The 19,951-nt window shown below is 40.1% G+C and overlaps 1 protein-coding gene across 3 annotated transcripts in view; it reads right to left on the bottom strand.

Annotated features, from left to right (window-relative positions):
* kdm6a (lysine (K)-specific demethylase 6A) overlaps nt 1-18,524 on the bottom strand; it is a 30,991-nt gene extending 12,467 nt beyond the window's left edge. Inside the window, exons 1-11 of one of the 3 annotated variants that reach the window (XM_024286316.2) lie at nt 18,386-18,524; nt 17,865-17,914; nt 16,719-16,777; nt 12,804-12,924; nt 7,510-7,564; nt 7,084-7,118; nt 5,573-5,666; nt 4,228-4,354; nt 2,845-2,943; nt 779-998; nt 532-672 (exon numbers count right to left, since the gene is read on the bottom strand). In XM_024286316.2, the coding sequence (XP_024142084.2) occupies nt 532-672; nt 779-998; nt 2,845-2,943; nt 4,228-4,354; nt 5,573-5,666; nt 7,084-7,118; nt 7,510-7,564; nt 12,804-12,924; nt 16,719-16,750 (924 nt within the window). In that variant the 5' untranslated portion in view covers nt 16,751-16,777; nt 17,865-17,914; nt 18,386-18,524. Of the gene's footprint in view, nt 1-531; nt 673-778; nt 999-2,844; nt 2,944-4,227; nt 4,355-5,572; nt 5,667-7,083; nt 7,119-7,509; nt 7,565-10,347; nt 10,602-12,803; nt 12,925-16,718; nt 16,778-17,864; nt 17,915-18,385 lie in introns of those variants that run through there. The other 2 variants (XM_036209597.1, XM_036209599.1) reach the window with 2 other exon arrangements.
* Between the last annotated feature and the right edge of the window lie 1,427 nt (nt 18,525-19,951).

The following is a 19,951-nucleotide window of genomic DNA, read 5'->3' as shown; positions in this document are numbered from 1 at the left end:
AGACGTTTAAAGAGCATAGATTCACTAATAAATAAAACAGACTTAAAAACAACTTTTCTGGAGTGTTTTCAATCAGGTGAAGTCTCTGTATCTCTGAGAGATGGAGGGAGACGCTTCATTCTCCGTTCTTGATTATCTCGTTATCAAGAGAAAACAAACTTTGTTTTCTCGTTATAACGAGATATTATTTTGTTATCACGAGAAAATGATCCAAAAAAAAAAAGTAAGGCAGGCCGTTTTCGGCTTCTGTACTCTTTCATAGTTCTTTAATGAAATTTCTAGTCTTTCAGCAAATTTAATATTTTGTAAATGGCTTTTGCATTTTTAGTAAATCCCTTCAGCAATTAAAGTAGATTGCGTCACCATTTTCACCAAAAGGTTTCAGCAGCTTCAGCGACTACTTTCAGCAAAAAGCATTCACACTAGCATCATCACAGGTAGTGCAACTTTTCTAGTTCTAGTAACTGCCCAAACAGGCGCCTTTGATTCCACCCGTTTCCCCTCAGCTCTAAGCTGACCCCTGGATCTCACCTGCTGTGCCTGTGTGGCGTTCAGGGCCCCCTGCCTGGACGTGAGCTCAGCGGGGATGGGAAGGCTCCACGCCTCCTCTATACTAGGAAGCATTTTGCTCTTGTTCTGCAGACTACCTGGATGCAGGTTACACAACTGAGCCTAAATAGGAAGCCAAAAAGAAAAGCTCTTAGTGAATTCTTATTCTGGCATCACAAATCAAACCCCCGACAACATGGCGGCTGAATGGTGGCGGTAGCAGCCCCACCTGCAGGAGTTTGATGCGCTGCGTGAGGGCTGCGGTGTTCAGACAGGTCTTGCTGCGAGTGGCATTGATGTAACACTTCATGGCGTCGTGCAGCTGGCCGCAGGACTCGTAAAGGGTGCCCAGGTCCATCCAGGCGGCAGAGTGGTTATGATCCAGTTGAACGGCGCAGATGTAGGCCTGAAGCGCGTCCATAGGCTGGTTCTGCTGCTGGTACAGCACGCTGCAGGCAAAAACAGGAGAGTTCTCAGAGTCCGGTCTGCGTGCTTGTAGTGTAAGACCTTCTGAGGTCGTCTAAACAGGCTGTGGTGTCACGTGGAGAAGATCTGGATCACCTCCTCACCCTAACACAGACCACCTCCATTCATACATGTATACTAGTCAAAGTTACTAGGGATGTATTGTACAATGTGGGCTGAAGTTCATTTCCACACGTAAGAAATGACTGTAAGCAAAACACTTTCTGCTATCCTGCAATGTCTGACTGCAGTGGTTAAAGGATGGAAGCTTTAATCACTTTTATTAAAACTTTTTAATGTGAATAAATGGTTTATTTCTCAGGATTAGCTTGAAATGTGTTAATAGCTTCAATACTGTTGCACTGGTAATGCAAGGTTGGGGGTGTGAGGGGCTGTAAGGTAGCAGGAGAGAGCAGGAAGGAGGGCTGGGGTTGCTCTGGGACAACAGTCCCACCCCCAACTCCTCGATCTCCAGCCGATCTGGAGTACTCTTAAATGTTCCTTGTAAACAAGCCCAGGATTATAAAATGAAAAAGATCTCAATAAAAAGTGTATGTAGATTAGTGCTGTCATGCAATACATTTTTTTTGTGTGCAATTGATTAATTGTGACCTGCAATTATTTAATCTAATTAATTGATTTTAACCTCCAATATTTTTAACTAAACAATTGCCGTTAAAAGCTTAATTTTTTTGGTATTTTATTTAAGTTTGTGACATTGTTTGCAGTAAAGGATCAAAATAAAACTAAAAAGGTGGCTACATTATTTTTTTTTTCATTTTAAAAGACTTCCAAAGACTTCCGAGGGGTCATTTTTTTAATCTTGAACATATGATAAAATAAAAAAACAACAAAAAACACATCAGGTCCAGAGTATTCTAATTTACTACAAAAAAACAAACGGTAGGAAGACTTTCCTGAGGAATCGAATCCAAAACCTTTTGAACACAATTTCTCATTAAAATCATCATTTAGATGTTAATATACGTTATTCCACAATTTATCAAAACACCAGAAAAGACATGTGAGTAATCTTATTGTTCCCTTTAACCTGTTTGGGTGAATTTGATCCTTTAAAGACTGGGATAAAGCAGAAGACAAATAAATAGAATCTAAGGAAGTAATGAAGCACTGGAGATGAAATAAACTTTTTAGACTTTGTTATTTATTTTAAATAAACCCTTCCTTCATCATCTGGACAAAAACAAGCCTCAAAAGGGGAATTTTCCCTCTAAAATGATGCTCTTATTTCACTTATGACCATCATCTTTCTCAAAAAGGAGCAAGAGAGGAGCGCGCTTCGTGTGCGCCGCACGTGCCTCGAGCTGAAGCCGTTACCATGACAATGAAACACACTGTGTAGTAAACAGTCCACTTTTGTAGAAAAAGGAATTTAAGCTTAAAAATATAACTGGACTGAAGTTCTAATCATTTATTTAATGTTTATATTTATCTTAAATGACCACAGTATGTGCGGGATAAAATGCTCCTCCTGGTTTGCATGACGCAAAAATGACATTAATGTGATAAAAAGAATGCACTAAAATGTCTAATTCATTCATTTGACACCACTAAATTTGTCAAGCTGAAAGCATTCTCTACAGGAGGTTGATTGATAAGGTCTACAGCCAATCGGGACGCCGAACACAGTGCAGAGTTAAAAAAAAAAAAAGTGTGCAGAATTGCACTGAGAAAAATGAAAACCAGTGAAGCACATAGACTGAACTGCAACATAAAGAGGGAACACGGTAGCTGTGAGGTTAAGCAGAGGCTTTAAGGCAGCTATGAAGCCCAGCAAACCACTCAAGATCCAAGACTGGTTCTTCTTACCCTATGGAGCACCAGGTATCGGCACTGGCTTCTGACTTGTCGATGGACTGACGGTATGAGATGAAGGCATCCTGCACCTTCCCAATACTGGAGTAGCACCTGGAAGACAGACGTTACTTCCAGTCAGGGAGCTACAGAATCACAGCGTTTACTGGGACGCACAGCGTCGGCGTTGCTAATGCCTCATTCTGCTTTCTTTACGCTCAATTCAACCGAAACTTGATATTCTGAAACAAATACAGATTAACAGTTAGTCACTGCAGTTCAGAGTCACTGTTTAGCTCATTTTCTTTAGAAATTCAGTTAGTAAATGTTGTCATAATCAAAGTTGAGTGTTGCTAAAGTGTTGCTAAAGATTTTCAAAATAAAAATGAACAACACCAACTAACAAACATACAGATAAGGACAAACAAACAATGTTTTCTAAAATAATAGACTGACAAAAACACATGTACAAATGTATTAAACTTCATGTATTAAATATAGAAAGGCTGCTTTAGACTTGGTGTCTACAGACCTAAAGACCTGCTGGTATTCAGACCAGTTGAATACTCATTTATATTAAACATAGAACACTTGGGTTTAAAGAAAATACACGTCACACGTCCCTCCAGTCATGCTGACACAAACTACATTTGAACACAAAAGCCTTCATGAAAACTCAATGAACAGTACTACAGTGGAAAAGGTTCTTGGAACAAATTCTAGCCTGTTTAGAAGATTGAAGCAGAAAATATTAATTTTGACATCTATATTCATTCATTTATTAACACCACATATAAAATAATTTCAGATTTAGTCACGAGAATGTATGCTTCTCTGTTTGTAGGAATCGTTTCTGTTTTTCTTTTGATTTTCCAGCTCTGACATCTCAGATTACCTGACAACAAACTAGTCACGACCTTTTAATTGATGCAGGGTTCCTACACGTTTCTTCAAGTTAAATTCAAGACTTTTTAGGATCTGCATATGAAAAATTAAGAACAATTTCTCTGCCTAATTCACAGCCCTTTGGAGGAAGAAAAAACAAAATCTTTGTCAGTAACGGAGTAACATAGTCGATTACAGTTCTAATTTAAGGCTTTGAAGACTTTTTAAGAGTCCTGCTAATCTCAGCAAACACTGAAGCAGAATGGAGTCTTTTATAAATGAAAACTACAGCACATCCTCCAATAAATGCTGGATCTATCTGGTGTTTGTTAGACAGTGGTCTCTAATTATTTTATTATCTTTTAATGGGACAAAGTTTATGACAAAGTTTTTCATTTTTAACTATAATAGGTTTTTCTTGAAGATAAAGATGTCAACACAGGAAGAGAGCTTTAACATAAACGCCCAATCAGCATCCAGAAAACCTCTTCTGCACTGACAGATCTGTCCTACCTGCCGAGTAGGTACCAGGACTGGCCAGAGTTGGGGTCTGCTTCCAGAGACTTCTGCAGACACTGGATGGCGTAGCTGTCCTTGGTGCCTTTGTCTCCGAGCTGTTCCACGGTGTGATGCATCCAGCCTGAGGAGCAGAATGAAATGTCACAATCCAGACTTGACACTTCAATCTCTCCAAGCAAAGAACCAGTCTATGCAAACAGAAGAGTGATGGACGATTACCAACAAGCAGAAAGATGAACCCTGAACCCATCCACCAAACCTAAACTGTACAGAAATGTGGGTTCAGAGGAAGAACAGGTGCCGCGTGAAAGACAGACGAGGCTGTGACCAGTTTCTGCTGAGAATACTGTTTGATTTTTACTGTCAGCCACTGAGATGTGTGACCTGATTGGTTAAATTCTTTACGTGCTGTGTTAACAACTGCAGAGCCTTAAAAAACTGAAAATATCCTTTTTTAGGCTCGACTTCAAAGCTAACAAAGCTCTTTAATACCTTGATAAAAAACAGTTTTTGAAACACTAAACAAGGTCGTTGTGTCAGTTGCGAGAATCTGCTTCCTGAGCCGCATCATCAAAGACATCAGAAGGATCAAAAACACCCAACAGAAGTCGATCAGCACACAAACATCAACCAGTCGTGGAAGGTTTCTGTTTTTCCTCATTATTTCCATGTTTGTATGAGGAATCGACTGCATCAGTTTTGGCTTGCATGTCTGTTTATTTCCGTTACTTGTTAATTTTGTTTCTGGTAACCTCTCAATAGCCCACAACATCGTAGGCTGTCCGGGGAAACCGTTTCCTTTACGTGTCCACTAAAGGTTGGAACAATCTCCCACAAGGCATCAGGGTAGATGTGTAGATGTGTAGATTATTTAAAAGACATATACCACTGATGTGGCTGTTCATCCCAGTTTTCTGTGCTGTCTTTGTGATCGTTTCTGTCTGCATTGCTGTGTATTATGTCTTGAGTTTTATGTTCTGCAGAGCAGGAACCTGATAAAAATAGTTTTTACAGTAACTCTCTGGGCGGCTGTAGTACTGTGGTAGAGCGGTCAACCTTTCTAGACTGTAGGATCACATGTTCGGTTCCGCTCTGGAGTGTCATCTGGCTGGACCTTGAACCCACCATTGCTCTCAGTGGTCTGGCTACAGCTTCTCATAGCACTCATCCGTGTGTGTGAATAGTAAACACCATTACAACGGTAAAACTGGGGCTTTCATTTTAGAAAAGTAACTATCAAAATTGAATCAACATGTATGAAGCTACAGAAGTTGAATTACCAACAACACAAGTGTGATCTGGTATGCAGCATGTGCAGCTTTCCAGCAGAGACACGTACCTAGTTGTTGTAGTGTGGTTGCCTTCACCTGAGCAGGAAGATTCTCCGTCTGCAGCAGACTCTCGTAAGCCTCTTTGGCTGCTCTGTACTTCTTCTGCAGAGATAGAAGCCAGAGGTCGAAGAGAAGTTGAACCCAACAGGCAAACACAACACCTCTGAAGAGCTCCTGACTCCATGACCGCAGACACACAGAAACACAGTTGGGGTGTAGGACAGGACAGGCTCCGCCCATCTGGGAGCTCCACATGTGTCTGGACGTGAATGGCGTGGGCTCTGACTGCTGCGCATGTTTTGTCCTTCAGGGAAACCTGAGCTGCCACGCTCTTTAGGCTGTGACCTTGGTGAACTTTCATCTGAATCACTCAGACAAAATAAATGCAGCTCTGTTCATTAATGGTAACGCTGAGCTCGGAAGAGTTTAAAGCTACAAAGATCTTAACTAAAGTCAGAGTATTTAAAGATTTTTTTGCATCTAACACCTAAATCATTCAAAGGAAAGTTTAATCTTAATCTGTTAAAGAACACGTAGTATGAAAGCCACAATGATCATGCAGCTATTTTTATTTGAAAGATTGAGAAATGTTAACAAAAGCAGTCTTACGTTTAGCTTTATTAAAACAGAAAGTGATTAGATGGCTCCTGCTGCAGTCAGACATCAGTGTGTATAAATGACAGAGATGATGTTAAAAAAATGCTGATCTGCAGAAAACATGGAAGTCTACAGATGCTGCCCTGTTTGTTTTGCAGCTCTTCATGAGAGGAATTAGACTCTGGAACAGGATGGGGTTTGAATAATTAAACGTGGATGAGCAATAAGTAAGACAGAGATAACTGAAGAAAGTCCAGTTTGATAAAAAAAAAAAAAAACGTTTGATTTATTTATACCAGCGATTACAACCTGCAGCTCCAGATCCACATGTGTCTCTTTTATCTCATTGTGGCTTCTTGGCCAAACATAAAATAAGTAATGGACACTGCTGACCCAGACATGTCGACCGTTAGAGTCAGCAGCACCCATCGGACCAAAGGCCTGCACGGCTTCAATTCAGGAACAGATTTCCTTTAGGACCAAAAAGATGAGCGCAAAGAAAACTTTTTCATGAAATATAGTTCAATGTATTTTAGTTGCTGATGCCTTTTTTGTTCTCTATTTGCCCTGCTTATTTTCTGAACATTCGTATTCTACCAGCTGCTGATCACCTGGATCAGGTAAGTTTCTCTAGTGAAAACTTGCAAGAGCACGGCTATTTGGAGACAAACTTTCAGTGGGCTGGAGCTGCCTCTTCCTGGTTTAAATCTGCTTTTTAAAGTGCTGACCATATCAAACTAAAATTACATTATACAATTAAAGAAATGTATTAAAAAATAAATGAAATTAGGAAAATAAATAAGCAAAAAACTACTGTGGTAAGAAGATGTCAGCTGAATAGATGGACACGTTCACATGATAATAGAATGTAGTAACTGTCAGCCTAAAACATTCATATTGTAGACGTAAACCACCAGCTTACCTGAATTTCATACAAATGAGCGATATGGAACTGAACTGTGAGGAGAGAGCAGAGAACAAGCAGACAAAAACAGGATTAGCTTTCAAGAAAAATAAAGATGTCAAATAAAAAAAAATCCACAATCCTCCTCTGATGCAGACCGCTAAAACGATGGAACGCAGATGGTTTTAGAAGTGGGTCAGTCTTTTCCCAGCCTAAACATCATTCTAAGCCACTGTGTGTGTGTCTTCATATTTTGTTAACAAGCCCTTGCAGCTCCCACCCCTTTGTCAGTTTCCATGGCAACACTGATCTTGGGCAGTCAGCAAGGAAACAACAGCAAAAGGGAAAATGAGTCTTCAGAAATATCTTTGCCCCCCCCCAAGAAATGCACTGAAATGACTGTGTTCCCCCACAGCTACAGAAATGACGGCGTGCTCCACTTACTTTCAGCTTTGGACAGCGTGCAGAGATTGGAGTCAATCAAAGCCAGCTGAAAATGCTGCAGAGACAAAAACAGAAATATTATTATTACTTTAGGTTTGAATAGCATCACAGCTCCTTCTTTAATGTCGAGAGGACAGTCGGTCAAAGGTTCTGCACTGGTCCTCAGTAATTCATCTGAACTGACATCATTCCACTGGAAGCTGCTCCCAGCAGGATAGAAAGTGTCCTTCAAGCTACAATAGAAGCGTCTGGAGTTTACGTCTGCAGACAACACCTCCCAAACAGAGACAACTGTGAGGCGCATCATATTTTGAGCTATTTTAAAAGTGTTCCCAACAGGGATGCTACAGTTGAACCACGTTCCACCAGTAAACCAAATCATGTGGAATTATTGTGCTCCTGCAGCAAACTAGTTTGTTCATGGTTAAAGTGTCAAACATGAATTGTGCTAAATTTAAGAAGATTTTTTGCTATAATACACCAGGCTTAGTATAAACCAACATAAACGTAGCTTATTATACTTTTTTTTAATTGTTGAACTTCTTGCTTCTTGTTGTTTTGTAGTACACAAACAATAAATCCAACCAAAACAAAACTGTGACCAAAAACTGGAAGACTGAATCAAATTTTAAAAAAGGAGGAAATTATGAGTATATCACTTTTAGCTGAAATCAGAAAGCTGTCGTTTTCTAGGACAGTTTCTGCAGTGGTTCATTAGAAATGAACCTGAGTCGTGGGAGGGAGTGTTGGTGGAGAGCAGACCCGACACCTCCATCCCACCACCTTCCTGTTGCTGAGAGCTCTCTGTTTAAAGTCTCTCCCACTAGTTTACAGCCCCTCAACCCCTCAAGCGAACATTAGTGGTGCAACAAAAATGGTGAACAATACTGACGTTATCCAGCTGTACAGTTAAGCCTCGCTCCCACTGACCGCCAAGTTCGTCGCATGCATGGTGTAGACTGCTAGCGTGTCATTGTGTCAATGTAGAACAACGATAAAAAAGCAACAAACAATGTAGGTCATCTAGCAGCCTGTCTTTTTCTTGAACAGGAGCTTAATGTTGTTTAAAAGAAGATTGTGGGCGGCTAAGAAGAATACCGCTGTTGGAAACGTTAGCTTAAATGAGCACTTTACTGGCACTTTCTAATGTCATCACTCTCTGACAATCAACGGGTGGCTGCAGTGACTCCGCATCAACCGTCCCATTCTATTCTTCAATGGGCCTACAACCGATGGGGGCCCTCGAGAGGGACGGGTCGGAACTGTTTAATGGGTCCATTCAACAATAGAAACGCTCAAAGTACCGGACTGCAGCGGACCGGACCGGACCGCTCAGTGGAAAGGAGGCTTTAGAGTTTGTGTCAAAGTTAAGGCCTCTGCTTTAGAGTCACGTACCAGCTCAGACGAGGAAAACAAAGACGTACGGAGATCGTTTTCTGAATGGAGCAGAGCTGGTAGCTTATGACTCACCCAGTCTAATTTCTACACCACAAATAAACACCATTTCTTCATGTACTCCCAATTAATTTGAATAAAGAAATAAATATATACATGAAGATTTTAGCTCAATTTTCTTTATACATGTCCTCCAGCTTTAGAAAAGCGCCACAAGAACATGATGAAACACCATTTTTATTGGAGTGGGTCTTTAAATGAGGCGCAGTGATCTACGGTTGAAAAATGAAGCCGCATATCCATTAGGATTAAAGCTGCCACGATTAGTCGACTAATAGACGACTAATTGACTATTAAAATAGTCGACGACTAATTTAATAGTTGTTTAGTCTTTACTTTATATTATATGGAGTCAGAGTGTAGTAAAGTTGAGAATTATACTGGCATTCTGGTAGCTTGTTGGACTATTTTGGCATTTATTAAGGTTTTTTAGGTCATTTTGGAGTTTAGCTAATATTTCAGCTACATGCTAGCTATTTTGGCTAACTCAGGCTTTTTTTTTAATTTTTAGGCTAATTTGGCAGTTAACAAATATCTTAGCTGGCTATCAGCTCCATTTTTTTCAGCTATCAATCTCAGCATCTTCAGATATCATCACTAGCATCTTCATCTGTCAAATTCAGCTTACAGCATTCACACTAGTACTCTTGCAGATAATGTTAGTGTGAATACATCTAGTTTAGTTAGTTTAAAGCTAACGATGGTTAAGATGTGTATTTTACATCCACTTTGCACATGACCCGATTAGTCAACTGATCGGATAAAATAGTCTGCAATTAATCGACTATTAAAATATTCGTATGTGGTAGCACCATTTAGGATGCATGGTTACTTATCCTGTCAGAATCCTAGTAAAAGTCAGGACTGCCTTAACCTTGGAGCATTAAGGTGCAGCAAACAGCCGATCAATATCTCCATCCCACAAATGCAGAGGCAGCACTTGGAGGGATTTCTCACAATTAGAAAGGAAAAAAGTTCCAAACGTCTAATGCCTGATATAAAACTAATTACTCTGGACAGTTTAGAGGACCAAATCATAAAGAGACTAATCCTGTGAAGAAGCTCCCAAGGTGGAGCCATCACCTTCACAGGTTGGACTGCAGCTGAACGAGGTATCGCTTTCAGCAGCAACACAAACGCCACCGCTCTACGGAGCGCTTCTGTCCAGCACAAAGACAACAGCAGCAACACAAAAGCTATAAATAGGAGCCCACAGGAACCCGACAGCAGTGACATAGATGTTCACTGTCTGAAGGGGAAAAGAAATCCATCGGTGGAGAATTCACCCACACACACATATACACACACACACGACAGTGCTAAGAATAAACTACCCTAAAAAGCAGCCACATGACACAATTCACACACTCCTTAAATCCTTACCTTGGCTTTAACATCCCAGCATCCTCCTGCACGTCTTTCCTATCCCTCCTTTCCCTTTTCATTCGTTTCCTGCCACCGTAATGCAGCAGCGCCGTCATTTTGGCATTCCACCTCTTTCCTCATGTCTCTGTCTCCTCACTCCCTTCATCAGACTCTCGGCAGCCTCTTTTCCTCTCCCTCACCGCCCCTCCTTCCTCTACCCCGGTGTCACTGATTACCATTCAGCCGCCGGCTGCAGTGAGAGTGCAGAGTTGACATACAATCCCGGCGAGCAGGAAGGAGGCGGCGCGTGCCACCTCTCCTGTGTCTCACCGTCCAAAGCTCCTCTGTGTATGCAGGTCTGAGCATCATCTCCATACTCCTCCTCCTCCTCCTCTCCTAATGGCTGAGTTAGTAACCACTAATGGAGTGGAGTCTGTATGGTCAATCATAAGCATCTTATGCTTGCTGGAGTCTCTTAACTGCACTTGCTCAAAGCAGAATGTGTAAATGGGAATGAAGTGGAAGCAGCAGAGTGCATCAGTCTGCAGAGAGCTGCGGTTTTCTTTCACAATTCTGGAGGAGTGCATCAGCCAGGAGAAAAGATCCCAAACATTATCACATGCATCAAACCCCATTTTGATCTCTCCTTCTACGCAGTCCACAGTGAGGACAAATTTATCCAAGTTGTTGACAAAAGGCAAATTCCAGGTCCTCATTTAAAAGCACAACCAGGGCTGTCATGATTAGTCGACTAATAGACGACGAATCGACTATTAAAATAGTCAACGACTAATTTAATTGTCGATTAGTTGTTACTTTATATTTTATTGAGTCAAAGCGTAGTAAAGTTGAACAAAGTTGTGATCATTTTTCATAGTGGTCCTAAAGACCGACTCCAATAAAAATAGTGTTTTTGGTGTTTTTAACATGTTCTTGTAGCATTTTTCTCTTGAGAACATATGTAAAACAATGCAAGATTAAAACTGCATTTCTGAGTATTTCTTTATTCAAATCATGTTGGATCAGGAGCAGATAAAACCGTGCAGTTTAAAAAAGTTCAGGCTTGTGACGCAGCAACTGCAATAGGTGGGTCTAACCCTAAGCTCAGACGTCCAGCGTCACAGCTCAGGTGTGATGCGGGAGCGGTCTAGCTACAGCAGACGGCTCATTTTGGCTACGGGATGGCTGCAGCCACAGCCTCTGCTGCCGGTCTCAAGAGTCTCTGGACTCACGTAGGTTTACACGATAACTCGCCATTTATACAGGAAGTACAGTAATCCTCCCCTTATTCGCTACAGTCCAGTTGTGCCATCCGGTGAAAATTTGAACCCAACAAACGAATTTGCAACGCCGCAGAGGTTGAATGTGATCGTCTGCAGTAGGATTTCATCTCGTACTTTTAAAGTTATGTAAAGACTCCAGGGCTTGGATTGGATATATATATATATATATATATATATATATTAATATATATACGGTTCATATATATACGGTTCACATTCTGTAACATGTATTAGTGAAATAATAAGACTGTTAATACCATACAGTGTTACATGGAGTCTCAAACGAAGCTCCAACAATTGTTCTGCTTCTCCAGGAGGGCGTTTCAATTTGGCCACTAGGTGGCGATTGCGCAATAGAATTTCACCTTATTCCAGAAGAGGAAAGTTTAAGCAAAACTGCTTTAGACCACAAATGGTTATTTAAAAAAATATTTCCATTAAAAAGTTTGGAAAATGTATGTCTGAGTTTATAAAGATGTTCATTTAGTCAGTAATGTATGCTCAGGTTGACTGAGTGTTAGCATTAGCCTTCTTATGGGAAATCCCAGTAAACTGTAGCATCAAGCTAGTGGACTTTAGCCTTATGCGTTAGATGTATCTATGCTTTTATGGATCGATTATTGATCTGTTAAACTTAGATCAATTTTAATCAACCCAGCCTTAGCTTAGATTAGCTTTTTCTATGCTAATGTTAGCTTGGAGTTGTGAGGAGCTGTAAGTTAACAGGAAAGGAATGCTGGGATATCACCCGCCCATAAACTAGAGGTGGATTTCTAATGAGCTCCCGCTACGTTAAAGAAAATGTAAATGGCGTATACTTGTAAAGCGCTTTTCTACCTTCCTCAAAGGCCCAAAATGATCTACAGTCACTGACCTATTCACCCAGTTACACGCACATTCACACACTGATGGTGGCTCCGCTGCCGAACACTGGCGATAACCTACCAGCAGAGGCAGTGTGGGGTTCAGTGTCTTGCCCAAGGACACTTTGACACATGGGCGGGAATTAAACTTGCAATCTTCAACTGCCCTACCGCTGCACCACAGCTTCCCTACGTCTTCAAATGTCTTAAAAGACCACACAGGTTTTTTGATTTTGGCCAAAAATGTCATAATCATAATTAAAACCCACTGGGAACACTTTTTAAATCAAAATAAAGTTCCTTCATCAAACCAAGCATTCATACATACCTTCAAGCTTGACTCGTAGTCCGTGTTGACTTTAAACATCAGTCCCAGTCTCAGGTGAATCTCTTTAGCTCTGGAGAAACTGGGGTCGATGTACAGCACCTCCTGGAAGGCTTTGATGGCCCTACAGAAAACGTCAGAGGATCAGTGAGATCATTTCATTAAAAAGATTTCATTTCAGACCACAGACCGGTTGCAAATGACGTCATCAAACTTCCAGTGAACTTTTACAATTGCCAGGAACACAAAACAGCCTGTTCACTGAGTTAATACTTTTAAATTTGATCAACAAAATGGTCAATGCTGTAACAGCCAGAAAAAACGTGAATCAGATTGTGGATATTATTGAAGACCATCAGTCATCAGGGAGAAAAAACTTGTCGACTGGACTGTGGTAGGAATGGCTGGTGAGAGTAAATTGGAAGGAGACGACTCAAATGATTCTGGCTAATCTGGGAGTTTAATCAGGTCATTTTGTCAAAGGTCAACGATAAATAGGAGGCTATTTTTCTTCTCAGGCTCAGCAGACAGAATGATGTAAACTGACTTTTTGATTGTGCGCCTCTGGTCTCTAGTGTGCACACATCTCCTGCATGGAGTAAATGGGGTTTGGTGACGGAAGAAGATCATCCACAAAGTCAAAGTACATTTTCCTGACAAAGCAGTCAGTTCCACTGTAGATTGAATACAATTTCTTGAAACCATAAGGATTATTTGTGTCAAAGTCAAGGCCTGGGGGGCCGGATCCGGCCCTCTGGGTAATTATTTCCGGCCCTCCAGATAATTTTATTTTATTGTTATTAATGGCCTGATGTGATCTTGCCCTAATTTATAACTTGTATAATTTTGACAAAATATATTTATAAGGAGAGTAAAAATACTTAAAGTTCTTTAAGGTTGAAGTTGATTTATTCTGGAATAATATTCCTGTCTTTTGATTATTCATATTGATGTTAAAAAGTTATGTTTTTAAAGTTTTATAAATGTAGTTTTAGTTTGTTCATTAAATGTTTATCCTGTTCGGCCCGTGACCTAAAGTGTTTTGGATCCTGGCCCCTTGTGTGATTGAGTTTGACACCCCGGAAATAGAGCAAAACATCATTTACAAGCTTTACTTCAAACTACATTTACATACTTACTTTGTTTTTTTAATTTAAGAGTTTTTATTGTGCTACTAAGTGTTAAAAACGAGGTATAGACAAAGCTGAAATTAGGTATTTAAAGCTCTTCTTTTTTTTTTTTTTTGAAAAAGAAAGCAGCTTTCCCCAATGTACTTTTGCACATAAACATTTCTGCTGGAACCGTCTTGTAGTTGTTGGAGTGACTCTATCAGCTCAGACTGACCTCAGAAACAGAACAATCCAGCAGGTGTTTGAGCTTACATGAGCTGTAGGCTCCTCACACTGAAATACATATCTGTTCTCTCTTCTATACACACGTCTTAGCTTTGCTCTTAACACAGACAAAACGATAACTCAGTCTTATGTGTTAACGTGTTAAACACCAAAAACAAGGAGTTTCCAATAGAAGGCGCTGACTGGGTTGCCATAACAACATCAGCTTGAAGCTCTGCTCCTGCATGAGGCAGCAGTCTCTCTGCAGGACACACAAACACACCCACAGCGGAATGAACTCCACGACCCCGCTCTGCATTCATGCTCTCCTCTCTCGGCGCCAGCAGCCCATCTAAAGCTCCTCAGCAAATACGCTGGAAACTCCATGAAGGCGGACCTCCACATTTCCAGAACAGAACTCCAACAGCACATTTCCACTGATGACCGACAGCTCTTCCTGACACGCCACTGCACATTTAAAGCTGGGCGGTCCAATCATTAACTGACGTAAACAATGCATCAATTTATATTCCTGAAATCCAACCGGATCGATCTGTCGGAGGAAAGTTGTTGATCGGATCAAACTACAGCACTATAACATTGTTTCAAAATGAAATAAATCAAATTGAACTTGGAAAATATTATTTGGATTGAAGTACGGTAGATTTTTTTTACTGTGAGGTAAAAAACAACAGTGAGCTGAACTTTATCAAACTAAAACATGAATGGATTTGACATTCATTCTTCTTTACTTGTTTGTACACATGTTTATATTGACAGAAAATAGGCTAGCTCCAATTTGTGCGAGCGTAATTCTTGATTTGTAACTCAAATAATACATTTTGTGCATAGGAAAAATTTTTTAAAATAGGTAAAAAGGCAAAATACAATTCACACCTGCACAAATTAAAATTACAACAGCTGAAACTACACACGCAGATCTTTAAAAAAATTAAGCACAAATCACTTGTTACGCACACACAAAACCTCAATTACGCACAAATCTGTGGTGAGACTTATTTCACATGTCAGAGATTTGTCCATGAGCAATGAGTAATGTTTGTACTTGAGCACAAAATGTATTACATGAGTTAAAAATCAAGACTTATGCACGCACAAACCCTAAGTTATGCACAAATCAAGAATTACACACTTACAAATTGGGGTGATACTTATTTCTCTCCATGTTTAATCTATACTTGGATATCTTGATTGAAATGCAAGGAATCTGGAAGACTTGTTTATAGCCGAGTCACACTGGTTGAAGTTTTGGCTAAAGATGTCCTGGATCCACATTAGATCAGGGAATCGGATCAATCAATATATTGATCAATATATCTCATCGTAAACCACAAATGATAGTACCACTCGAATCTTTAAAATGAATTAATACTCCCCTATTTTAAGCAATATGGAATAAAAAACATACTTGTAAAACCAATTCTTCCAACTCTTGCTGTTCTCAAAGACACGTTCCTTCAGCCTCCATAATCCACAATGACAGAAGCTGCGTTTCCATTACACTTTTGCGCAAAACTTTTTCGAAATTTCTAGAATTTCGATAAAACAATGTTTCGAAAAAACAGCGTTTCCATTAAACCATGATTATGCGAAAAACTCGAAGTAATTCCCGCGATAAGTCATTAAAAAAACATGACGACGGATATAAACACTATTTTGATGTGCAGTAGATTCATTCACATTTCTGCCACGGAGCTAGCTCTCATCCTTCCCATCAGAGAAGACGTCTACGTCTGATCCGAGCCTTGGAGCGGCAGGCTCCTTAAACGTGGGAGCGACGTAGAGTCAAACAGTTTTGGGAAATCGTGGTTGAAGAATTCACCGAAGAGCTGTGGATTCAGCATTTTCGCATGACACGCTCAACTTTTGATGAGCTGTGCGATGCTGTGGGACCTCTTGTGGCTCCCGCTGTGCGGTGCCCAAGGCAGCCAGTTGCTGTGAAAAAGCGCATTTGACCAGCTTTTCCTGCTTCTTGTCCGAAACGCCATATCCGGTTAATGGTCACGTGACTCGTTTGTTTCGAAAAAAGTGTTTCCATTACAGTTTTTCGAAAAACTACTGTTTCGATACGGCCCAAATACCACCTCCTCTAAGCGCAAAAACTTTATTTCGAAAAAGGCGAGTTTTTTCGAAATTGTGGTGTTTCCATTAGGAGAATTTAATATTGAAATTCCGTTTTTCGAAATTTCAGAGTTAATGGAAACACGACTAGAGAGTGCAACAGATGCACTGAAGTTCAGTGTCCCAACGTCATAAACATCCAATGCCAGAACAAGTGCACAATTTCAAACTATTTTATTAAACATTTGTTAGGATAATGCAATAAAAACTCACAAACTGCCCCCCTATCTTTAGAAGGGCCAACATAAATGTCCTTACCTTATCGACTCTTAATTCTTTATCATTTGATTTTAAAAACTATGATAAAATGGAAAGTCCATTTAACTTTTTTCCAGTAGGGACTTTTTTTTTGTTTTTTTTAGATCTGCGGAAACTTGTAACCGGAGTCACACAACGCAGACAGTTAAGAGTTCACGTTTTATGGAGCATAAAAAGCACTTACCACTGAAATGCGTTGTAATGGAAATAAACCATTCCAAGGCCGTACAAAAAGGCAGCATTCTGGGTAAAAAAAGAAAACATTAACGTTTGAGATGTATAACTATGCAGCTAGTTGAAGGGTCTCATTCATCCAGGTAGTGCAGTATTTGAGTTGAATCATTCCAGTTTGTTCACACGAGTCTTCCTAATTTGACAGCAGTCAGTCATGGTGTACCACAAGGCCCTGTGCTTGGGCCTGTTCTATTTCATCCTTACATGCCTCCTTTAGGTAACATTACGAGACTGTGAAGCAGCACATTTCCATTGTGGTGCATTTCTTTTCTCACTATTGATGTATGAAATGAGGATTTGTAAACGACAATGTCAAACAAGGTGTTCATTATCAGAAACAAATGGATGTAGAGGCGGGAACTCTTCTCCATTGCTTCTGCAAAGTCTATCATTTTCTGACACCTCAAAATGTCATTATCTGGGTTACACCGTAGTGACTGACAAAGAAATAAATACAAAGTACTTTATTCTTGCCATTATTAATGTTTAAACAGTTTCTCACAAAAAGTGGGCAATTTGATACGCCGTGTGATGCGTTGTCATGGTAACGACAACAGGCCCTGCTCCTTGCCCTACTGTAGCTGATGTATGAACACTAACCGTCATTTCAGAGGGAAAGTTCACTTCTTACCGCTTATTTATGTCCAGATGATGAAGCGAAAGTTTGTTTCAAAGAAGTCGTTTCTTGGATCACTTTTATTGCAAAAAAACGATTTTGCTTCCTTGTCCTTGACCTTGTCCTCAACCTGTGTCTCAGATTCCTGTTTTTTGGGTTACCAAATGGCATTTAGGCCAGTGCGGTAATGTAGAACATTCAGGCTATGTGACCAGAACGGCTTTAATGGACACCCTGCAGCCAATCAGAATACAATACTCTAATAAACTAGGAAGTGTCCCGCAGTTTACAAGACTTCAAGTATATTTTACATATTTAAAGAACCAAATGACTTCTAACTTGTTTTTCAATCCATTCAGTAAAAACAGAGTGCAGCTTTTGGATTTTTAACAATATAATGACACTGGATAGTTTGTTCCGGTACTGTTAAATCATGTTTTTCTGACTGGGTTAGGAAAGATTCCCGTCATGGAAACTCACCTTCCAGTAGTCCGACTGTAAACTGAAGTACCTCTGGTATGCAGATAATGCTGGAAATGGATAGAAAATTGTAAATATTATTAAAAAAAAAAACAAAAAAAACTCTTAGCTGTGTAAGAGTAGTAACAGAAAAGGGAAACTCAAGGGTTTGGATTTTCATGGCACTTTGATCTGTAATTTGAATCAAAGAAGTAAAGTAACTGACCACGGACAGAAAAATTATTTGTTTACATCTTTTATTCATATTTTATGCACCGACTTACTGCTTTGACTGATTACATTCAGTTACTGAACTTCTATGGGAAATATTTCAACATCACCTCTACTGCTTTGTCACAGTAAAAAAGTAATCGATTTCTTTTGAAATAAGTTACTCCCAACACTGACAGCCAATGAGACTAGAATTCCCAAACATCCAAAAGGAACAAAACATTTTTACAACCAAGACAATGTCAAATTTTTAAATACAATCTCACAATTTATTTTTGTTTAAATTAAAAAACTGTAAATAGGACACCCACCTTTTTGATAGTCCTCAAGCAGGAGATTGAAGTGTCCGAGCTGGCAGAAAACACCAGGATCTACTTTCCCCTCTGCTTTCAGAATGAGGGCTTCAAAGCAGCTCACAGCCTGAAAGAACAGCAGCAGCTCACAATTAAAAAGAACAGAGTTAAAGCTGTGAGAATGTATGTCTAGAGAGACAAAGCAGTTTGCCAATACTATCTATATTTCATTCAGCAGCTGAGGTTTGTGGACTCATACTACCAAAGTGATGGGTGTGAGTCAGCATTTTACTGCTCAGTGAATTGGATTTTCTGTGTTCAGACATCTATGACACCACAGTGCTGGAGCAGCAACACAGTGAGGGATAATCTGGATACGGTCATCACGCAGTCCGTTCTTCAACAGACTTCAAACTCTCCAACATGGAAAGACTAAAGAGCTTCCAGTGGATTTAAAGGAGAAGATTGTAGACCAGCACAAGACTGGAAAGAACTACAAAACCATCAGCAGGAAGTTTGAGGTTAATGGGGACAACTGTTGCTGCAATTGTGCCAAAATCCAAGAACATGACCATCAATCCACCTGTAGGTCTGAGGCCCCAGACCTGGTGGGGTTTCCATGATCATGAGAACAGTTGGTAATAGACTCTAAAACAACACAACAGGAGTTGGTTGATGATCTGAAATCAGCTGGAACCACAGTCACCAAGAAAACCATTAGAAATACTTTACACCACCATGGTTTAACATCTTGGAGTTCTGGAAAGTCCCTCTGCTTAAGAAGACACATGTAGACCCCTCTGAAGTTTACCAATGAACACCTTCATGATTTAGAGTGATTGGGGGAAGGTGCTGTGGTCAGATGAGACCAAAATTGGGCATCCCCACTGTCAAGCATGGAGGTGTACGGGTCTGTGTTGATGAGATGATGAACAGAGCCATGTACTGTCAAATCCTGGGTGAGAACATTCTTCCCTCCACCAGGAGGCTTAAAATGGGTCATGGGTGGGTTTACCAACAGGATAATGAACAAAAACATGCAGTCGAGAAAACCAATGAATGACTGGAGGAGAAGCAGATCAAGGTCATGGAGCGGTCCAGGCAGTCTCTGAACCTCAATCCTATAGGAAACCTCTGGAGAGTTGAAGCTCAGAGTTGCTAAGCAACAGCCACCAAATCTGAAGGATTTAGAAGTCATTTGTAAAGAAGAATGGACCAGAATTCCTCCTGATGTGTGCAGAAACCTGATCATCAACTACTAGAAATATCTCTGTTACTAATAAGGCTTTTTGGCACAAAGTATTAAACTTTCCATCAAGAGGGTTCAAATACTCATTTCCATCAATGAAATGCAAACAAATGTATTTAATTGCCTTATTTTCTGGACTATAGAGTGCACCTGGATATAAGCCGCATCCACTCTAGTTTTTAAAAATAAAAATAAAAAAATATACAAGCTGCATTAGGCAATACGCCGCAGATATCTATGTTGAAAAATGTTATATTTACTGCATGCGCAGAACGATTTTGCACCGTAACTGTACATGTATGTACCTTAACATTTTCAAGTTCAGGCCACCTGCT

The sequence above is a fragment of the Oryzias melastigma genome, linkage group LG21 (assembly GCF_002922805.2).
Source record: "Oryzias melastigma strain HK-1 linkage group LG21, ASM292280v2, whole genome shotgun sequence".
NCBI lineage: Eukaryota > Metazoa > Chordata > Actinopteri > Beloniformes > Adrianichthyidae > Oryzias > Oryzias melastigma.
Note: the sequence above shows the minus strand (reverse complement) of the source record. Positions and strands in the feature narration are given on the sequence as shown.